This window comes from Octopus bimaculoides, chromosome 3 (assembly GCF_001194135.2).
Source record: "Octopus bimaculoides isolate UCB-OBI-ISO-001 chromosome 3, ASM119413v2, whole genome shotgun sequence".
NCBI lineage: Eukaryota > Metazoa > Mollusca > Cephalopoda > Octopoda > Octopodidae > Octopus > Octopus bimaculoides.
In genome coordinates this window covers 105738601-105748084 of record NC_068983.1, presented here as the reverse complement: position 1 = coordinate 105748084, position 9484 = coordinate 105738601, and the positions used below count along the sequence as shown (strand labels likewise).

The 9484-nt window shown below is 34.6% G+C and overlaps 1 protein-coding gene across 3 annotated transcripts in view; it reads left to right on the top strand.

Moving 5' to 3' along the window:
- LOC106880646 (centromere protein L) overlaps positions 1–9484 on the top strand; it is a 25959-nt gene that overhangs the window by 3230 nt on the left and 13245 nt on the right. For all 3 annotated transcript variants that reach the window (XM_014930689.2, XM_014930688.2, XM_014930687.2), the window contains 5 exons: positions 172–239; positions 428–475; positions 1783–1892; positions 3435–3510; positions 5682–5723. In XM_014930689.2, coding sequence (XP_014786175.1) covers positions 185–239; positions 428–475; positions 1783–1892; positions 3435–3510; positions 5682–5723 — 331 coding nt within the window. In that variant the 5' untranslated portion in view covers positions 172–184. The remainder of the gene's footprint in view (positions 1–171; positions 240–427; positions 476–1782; positions 1893–3434; positions 3511–5681; positions 5724–9484) is intronic.

The window sequence follows — 9484 nt, the reverse complement described above, 5'->3', positions numbered from 1 at the left end:
TACTCTTTAGTATTTCAAGATATTTTTATGTAATTTTGGTAAATGTATCTGTTAAAATGAGATGTCAGTATTAATTTCATTTTTACGTAATTTAGACAACAGTTTATTCACTGCACCCTGTATGTGTATATATATATATATATATATGTGAATTTTTTTTTCTTTTTTCAGGAATTTTACCAAAATGTCCTTGCCACCACAATTTCATACAAGAACACCTGTAATACGAAAACTACCAAGTATATATTTTAAAATTCCTTTTAAAGAAATTTATTCATTGATACAATGTAGATAATGAAAACTACTGTTAAGAATTTTGTTTTGTATATTTATCATTTAAACTGCATTCGTAAAAGTAAAATCAGTAAATATAGAAGGAAAGTTGTTTATGTAAGCAATTTCTCATACTCCATTTTTATATTTACAGGTGAAATACAATCAGCAGCTAAAGCAGTTGCTCCACCAAAGATACCAGGTATTCTCCGTACTTATTCTGATATAAAATCAAGCACATGAAAGAAACTTTTGTTTTATACACTAGGATTAACATGTATAATTTTGATTTGCAAAGCTAAGTTAATGTTAATTCACTGGAAATTTCTTTGAGGAGAAATAGTGCACCTAGCCTTTCTTAGGTCACCTAATTTGATGTGTATGAACTGCTGAATAGAGTTAATGTAGTGTGTTATAGGAGAAGGGGAATAGGCTGAGTGTGTTTCATATTGCAGATGTGAGGAAGCAAGATTATGCAATGTACTTAATGAGAAAGAGTGATGTTAGACAGAGAAAAGATGGATGAAGTGAGTCAATTTGGCAAAGGTGGTATACAAACAAGTTCTGAAGAGCAAACTGCTATAGTAAAAATCGATATATATATAGTGAACATGAAGAGTGTTAGTAAAAGTTTTTTTTCTTTTCATTCACATGGTTTTTTTTGTATGGATGCAGTGCAGAATGTGCTTGTTAATGCACTGTCCCACATCACCACATCTAGTACAAAATTATACCATGCATGCAGTCAGGATACTGTTCAAGGCTGCAGTCTTTTCTAGCTCTGAAGAATAAATCTAGTGATATATTCATGATCAACCTTGTGCATTCACCAGAGAAAGCAAGACCTAGCATTTGTTGAGTGTTAGGAACTTTCCCTACGCGTTCTTCAAGGATAGTGTGAATGCATTGTTGCGCTCATCTTGAGATGTATAGAGGCAGATTCATTGGTACTATTGACTAAGATGAAGTTGAGATGTTTCCATTGCAGCATGTTTTTAAGGTTACCTGCAGAGAAGATCTGTACATCAGTCAAGAGATATTATGTTATATGTATTAAGTTTTGAGTAAAGAAAGAGGGCAAGATATGATGTGAGCTGTGAGAACTCTTGACTATATGCTGAGTGTTGCAAACATCAGAAAATCATTTTTACATTGTTTAAAGTTTTTGCTTTTCAATATTGTTTCTATGATTTAAGGTAAGAGTAAATACAGGAAAGTGTCTCTATGTAGCCATGAAATGACATATGTTGTTTCCAAAAGTAATTTTTTAAATCTGATGCAGCTACAGATGCCTTCTTTTACCATTTTATACTGCATGTTAAATTTCACTATAAGAAAGTTATGAATCTCAAGAGAACGGTCTTAACTTATAGATCTAAATTAGGAAATTAGTGCATGACTCTGATGAATTATGACTTTGATCCACAGCATACATGTTGAATTTAAATACTAAATAGTTTAATATCTTTCAGTACCATCTCTGATTTTACTTTTTTTTTTTTTAACTAGCCCTGAAGAATACATGTCATTTATTTAAATTAAGTCCAATTTTGAACTTTGAAACTACTCCTGCTAAATTCAAGATGTATTCTACATCTCTCACATCTTACTGTCAGTCAGTGAGTATCTATTTTAACTTCACTATTTTTTGTTTCAATTTATTTATATTACCAACAAAATGAAAATTGTCATAAAATTATCACTCCAGTTCCATAAATGTCTAATGACCAAAGTTACTTATAAGCCAGAGAAAAGATGGATGAAGTGAGTCAATTTGGCAAAGGTGGTATACAAACAAGTTTGAAAAACAGACATTAGAGATGTTCTGTACTGAGAAACAGTTAATTCAGTTTGTAAAGTAAGATCAGATAATGTGCCATGAGGAGAGATGGATATATGGGATAATAAATAGTTTATTGGTTTTATTAGTAAGTCTAATGCAGTTCTATACATCAGGTGTCTTGGGGAAATTTTGAACCTGGGTTCTCATTCCTAAGGTATTTTTCGGTGTTATTATTATTATTCAGGTCACTACCTGGAATTGAACTTAGAATCTTGGGGTTAGAACCCACACTCTTAACCACTACTCCATATGCTCAAAACATTGTGTTAACAACAAACAAGATGAGGACAAATATCCGTCAAATGTAAATAATGTTAGTAAGTCTAAGTTGATTACTTCTGTCTATCCCTATTGATATAACATTGTGCCCCACTTAATTTTGTGAGGCAAAAAAATAGACATATATGAGAGGTGAGGGCAAAGTGTCACAAGGCTCTTTGCAGCATGGTGGTAACATAGTGAATAAAGCATTAAAGGCAAAGAAAATATACTTTTGATCAATTAAAAAGGAAAATAAATAAATAAATATATAGTATATAAGGGATTTAACTTGTAAAATTGGATTCTACTATTTTACAAAGATGTTAGCTTCTGTTTTCCCAGCATTTCTGTTGTAAATTACTAACTAGAAAAAAAAAAGAAAAATTAAATTTTGATATGATACAATAGTGAATCCCTTGAGATATTGAGATGTTTTGCCAATTTATTGGCTTGGGGTACCACAAATGTACCAAATAGTGTACAATATACAATACAAAGAGAACAAAGATGTCTGAGTCAACAGATTACTAGCAAACCTGTTGAAAGGTTGGTAGTTTGTATCCTTGTACTACATTGTGTCCATACTCAGCACAATTAGATCTCACAATAGTATTATGTCCATACTCAGCACAATTAGATCTCACAATAGGTCACAATTGTAAGTAGTGGCAGTACAATCTTTCTTTAGGAGAAAGAGATCCAAGCCTAAGCCAGCAATCCAGCTCTATCAAACACTACACAGTTGCTTATAGTGTTGGAAATAGCAACCAAAGTTCCTTTATTTCAAACCTTACCATCTTAAAATCAAGACCAATAGTATGATGCAGTGTGAGATGCTCTGTGGAAAAAAGGATAGATACAGTTAGACACCTTTGATTATAGTTCTACTGAATCAGAGCTAACTTTAAACGAAGCAATGCAATACATCAGGAACCATTAAAGTTGATTCAAGAGTGTGTACACTACATGACATAAAGACCATTCACTTTAAGAAGGACTTCTACTATTCTGACATTTTTGATACCATTATAAAAATCTCAACCATTTGTTCTTGCAGAAAACAAAGGGGATTCATTCAGTGTCTGTTTCTTCCTGTAATTTTACAACACTCGAAGGATTTAAAGTTTCTGAAGGTATTTTGTATCTTTTTCATTCTTCTTTCTGCTTTTAATAAATTTTGTTCCTCATGTCTCAACACTGCTAACATTTTTGCTATTTCTTGAAATCTACACATTATTTGATCATCTCTCAGCATTTCTACATTGATTGTTATTTGTCAACATCTCTATTCTTTCTTTTAAATGTCAATATCTTTACACTATTAATCTGTCAACATATCTACACTATTCTTCTTAATAGCATACTTCTACATCTATATTTAAATAGTTATAGACTAGCTGGCCCTGTGCTGTCAAAAGTGATGGCTAATTGTAGTATTTTATATATAAATATGGATGGTAAATCAAATTAATACACTTGTCAACATTATCTAGTGGTTGTTTTTTGAGATTGATCATCGTTTGTTACTGAAAGAACGCTGGTTCACACGTACATTTACATACTTTCCTTGTACATGCACACACACATACATATACTCACACAGAGTTGAAACACTGTTTGATTTTTCTTTTCAGCATTGAATGTTCTCCATTGCACATACACACATTCACATACTTCCCGTTTAAATACATACACATATACTCACACAGAGTTGAAATGCTCCCACTATCAATTTGCCATCCTTATTCATCTATCACCCCCTTCCTTTCTCATTTATATGTCGTGACGGAGAAAAACACAAGAGTACTATAATTGTATATGTTTATCCATGTTACTACACAGGTTGATACCTCTAAATTAAAATTCTGCTATTTTCCTTTGATTTTTATTCTTTCTAAAAATATCCTAGCTACTTTCTGTCACAATTCTTGAATGTCTACTTCCACTTGAGACTTAAAGTATAGACAGATCTTCTGTGTCGTCTCTCATCAACATTCTAGAATTAGTAAAGTCTCCCTCAAACCATACATTACTGTCTTTATAATGAAAAACACATTGAGAAACATAGATCTAGATTTATAAAAAAAACAGGATAGTTGAAATAGTTTTTATCATGGATGACCAGAGTTCAATCAAAGTTGACCAAAAGTCAAAAAAGATCACCAGAGGCTAAACATCAATTTAATTGATAATGCAGTCCTTGCTATCACATGTATCACATGGCATACAATACATGGATGTATTAAGCAGGTTGTTTTTCATATTCACTCTCTTATACTACAATGTAATGCAGAATGTAAATATAAAGGGGTTCACTTATGGGGTAGCATTTTGTTCCAGTTTCATGATGTTAAGTGAATGAGTGGTAAATCTTCCTCTAGATTGCCAGTCAAGAAATGCTGGAAATCATCTTTCTTACCCAACTTCCCCGAGAGACAAACTTAATTCATATTTGTGAAGTTAATGATTTTTATCTACATAGATCACCATTACTTTTCTTGAACTCTGTATTTAGTTTGGTCTTCATCTTTTATAATTCACACCTGGTCAAAGAAGATTTGATCTCTTACTGTTTCAGATTTGATGAGTTTATGCAGGTCTTAATGGTCCCAAAGTCATACTACCATTTAATTTATACATATGCATGAAATAGTAACACAATTTTTAGTGTCACCTTGTGTGTGTGTGAGAGAGAGAGAGAGAGAGAGAGAGAGAGTTTGTGTACTGCATGTCTTCACAGTAACATCATTTGCCTAAAACAGTAACATTCTTTATGTTTCCTGTAAGCAATACATCCTGTACCTCTGTGCTTTCATCACTTCATTATGTGAAGACCAGTAGAAAAATACCTTACCTAAAAACAAGTAAGGGTTAGCAACAGGAAGGATATCCAGCCATTGAATACTTTCTTAATATGTTTGTCCAAACCATATATGAAATGTATTGATAAAAAAAATGAATGAATTTATACTCCTGCTTTACATTGCAGCTTTATCCTAATCTGAGAAAGCATTATAAAATTCCTACATGTTACACATTGTAGTTGATATCTCCTTATTCTTGTTAATTTCCCTTATTATTATTATTTTGTCTTCTGTAATCTGTTACTTTATCTCCCTAATCCTTTTGTTATTGCAATTACCCAACTGGAACTTCTTTACTTTGTTTATATTGCTCATGTCTTTAGGCGGGGGAAAAAAAACATGAGTTTTACTTACCTTTAAAAATCTTGGATTTTGTGATTGCATAAGAATTTGTTTATTGTCATTTTACTCATCACTTGTTCTTATCTATTTAACTTCAGCTGACAAAGATGCTGTACAATTGACAATGTATACCAAAAAGGGTAATTATCTTTCTAAAAGTTAGACAATTCATTTTGTGTCAAAGTTGTGTGTCATCATCATCATCATCATCATTTAACATCTGCCTTCCATACTGGCATAGGTTGGACAGTTTGCGTGTTCATAAATATTTCTCTTCCTTGTCATCATCATCATCACCGTCGTCATTTAACGTCCGCTTTCCATGCTAGCATGGGTTGGACGATTTGACTGAGGACTGGTGAAACCAGATGGCTACACCAGGCTCCAATCTGATTTGGCAGAGTTTCTACAGATGGATGCCCTTCCAAACGCCAACCACTCCGAGAGTGTAGTGGGTGCTTTTACGTGCCACCGGCATGCACACATATATATTATGTATGTATATATGTGTGTATATGTATGCATGCGTATGTGTATCTATACATACACTTATTTATTTATTGTTGAGTCAGGAGAAAGGCACCTATGCCTTTAGCAGGCCCTCTTAGACCAGTAAAAGTAATGCCATTAATGATCCTCGTGAACTTTTGCAAGTCAACATCTGCTGGAAAGACATGGATAGGGAAAGATTTCTAGAGTGGCACCATTCTGGGAAAGGACTTGGATTGGGAGTACAGGTAGTAATTAGTGTTGTATGGTAGGTGGGGCATCACAAGGATGATGAGAAATAAAGCAATAAGTGAGTTGGGAGTGCCTGAGTTGCAAGAGTTTAACTAGCTCTGAGTAACAGGCCATTATAACAGTTGTCAGAAAGAGAAAAGAGACAGTGGGCCAGAGACTGGAGTGTGTCTAACTGACTTTTCTACCAATCACTTGAAGATTGGCTCTTTTCTGGATATAGTCTGGGATACATGTGTGTGCAGCATTACCACTATTCCAGATGTGAGATCAATACCTCATTGTGGGATTCACCTAAGCTTTATAAAATATCAATAATTGTTGGGGATGAAGTATCTTCTGGCCCTGAGGAGAAGGGCCAGTCATTGAGATGCCGTTAAGGATGTGTTTTTGTCAGGAGAGATCCTTGGTGATAGTGAAGTCCAACATTTGGAGCAATTGCAAGGGCTCTAGTTATATGATGATCTTGATTAAGAAGGCTGTGGCGTGGTGACATTTTCTAGATGTGAGCAGCATTTGTGTTTTTGTGTCTTCTACTGAAAGAGACAAGTATGTTATATTTCCATTGGAGGATGCTTTCAAGATTTTTGATCATAGAATCAGTGCAGGTTTGGCTTGTGGCTTCTGAGTTGTAAGTGGATGATGCATGATAGAGGAAGGTTGAGCATGAAAGATATGTAGTGTCATTTCTATAAGAAAGGGAGTGTTTTTTGGCATGACATCAAGTGTGTATACATTGATTGTATAGAAGGAAGAGAGTGGGGTACAGCAGAGTAGATAGGATGAGAAACAGAAAAAGCTGAGTCAACACATGTTCTGATACAAAACTACCAATCCAAGAGATGAAACAGATGGAGACTACATGTATGTAAGTATATATATTATATATATGTGTGTGTGCATAAGTATATGTATCTATATATATATATATATATATATATATATATATACATATATATATATATATGTATGTATATCATCATCATCGTTTAACATCCGCTTTCCATGCTAGCATGGGTTGGACGATTTGACTGAGGACTGGTGAAACCAGATGGCTACACCAGGCTCCAATCTGATTTGGCAGAGTTTCTACAGCTGGATGCCCTTCCTAATGCCAATCACCCAGAGAGTATATATATGGTAAATGTAAGATGGAATATACGAGAATTTATTAATCATGACAATTGTTTTGACACATCTAGCATTGATCCCTCACAGGTGGAACACTCAACAACTGATTTGGGAGTATCCAGTGGTCCAGATATATCTCGTCAGTGATAAATGGACACAACTCGTTAAAATAACAGTTCCGCAATGTGACTTCTTGTTTTGTAGATAGAGGAAATATCTTCACTTATATAGAAAATGGGGAAAAAAAGAGAAATGAACAAGTCATACAGAAATAAACGCCCAATACGAGAAAAGTATCAGAAATAACCGTTAGAATATGACCATGCTGGGGCACCACCTTGGAGAATTTTTTAGTCAAATGAATCGACACCAGGACTTATTTTTTGTTTTTAAACCTGGTACTTATTCTATTGGTCTCATTTTCCAAAACTATATTTTATGGGGATGTAAACACACCAGCACTGGTTGTCAAGCAGTGGTGGGGGATAAACACAGACGCAAAGACACACACACATGCACACATGACGGGCTTCTTTCAGCTTCCATCTACCAAATCCACTCACAAGGCTTTGGTGAGTCCAAGGCTATAGTAGATGACACTTGCCCAAGGTACCATGCTGTGGGACTGAAAGTGGAACCATGTGTTTGGGAAGCAAGCTTCTTATCACAGAGCCACACCTATATATATATGAATGAGAAGCCTCTTTCAGTTTCTCTCTATCAAATTGCCACATAAAAAGCACTGACTACTCTATAAGATGGTTGGTGTTAGGAAGGGCATCCAATTGTAAAAACCATGCCAAAACAGACAGTGAAGCCTGGTGCAGTCTCCTTAGCCAGCTCCTGTCAAACCATCCAACCCATGTCAGTATGGAAAACGGATTTTAAATGATGATGATATACAAAATAGTAGCATAAAAGTGGATAAGAGGTTAGAAGATATGATATAGAAGACTGCTCTATTTCACAATTACATGCAGCTTTTTTACAAAAGCAATTACAAATGTTTAAATTACTCTCCAGATAAAGTTGTCTATTCTAGTAATTATTGTCCACACACTTCTTCATTTCTGTCAAACAACCTTTCCAAAAAAAAAGACTTACTTCTCTTCATGGTAGACAAACTCGTTAAAATTTGTGAACTTTACTGTGAGAGTTGTCTTTCTTTAGCACACTAAATGTAAATGAAACAAATTTGAATTTAGTAGTTCCTGATAACTAATTAAAGCACTGCAAAGCTTTCATTCCATTCTGTGATTCCCTTTTTGAAATATTCCTTAAAGGCTATGTCTCTATGCGACATTGCAATACTTGGTATATTGTAGGTGTCAGTGCTTTTCCCCATAGGCAATTGTGTCTAAAACTTGTTTCCATTTCACATTAAAACAATTTTTTGTTTCCATTGAAAACCATTCTGTGTCAGAATTTCTGAATCTTTATTAATATGCTTTGCAAGATTCATAATTTCTAGTTTTAATCATTTGAGGTGTTCTGTTGCAATAAAATAGTCACTGATTTTAAAGGAGGAAAATTATCTGAAAGATGATGTCTTAATTTGTTTTAAAACCTTCCCAATAGATTGTAAGTGAATTTGGTAGATGGAAACTGTGCGGAAGCCTATTGTTTATATATACAAATACAGATATATAAATGTGTGCATGTGTCTTTGTGTCTGTGCTTCTCCCACATACTGCTTGGCAATCAGTGTTGGTTTGTTACTCTTTTACTTGTTTCAGTCATTTAACTGCGGCCATGCTGGAGCACCGCCTTTAGTCGAGCTAATCGACCCCAGGACTTATTCTATCGGTCTCTTTTGCCGAACCGCTAAGTTACGGGGACGTAAACACACCAGCATCGGTTGTCAAGCGATGTTGGGGGGACAAACACAGACACACACATACATATATATATATACATATATACGACGGGCTTCTTTCAGTTTCCGTCTACCAAATCCACTCACAAGGCTTTGGTCGGCCCGAGGCTATAGTAGAAGACACTTGCCCAAAGTGCCACGCAGTGGGAATGAACC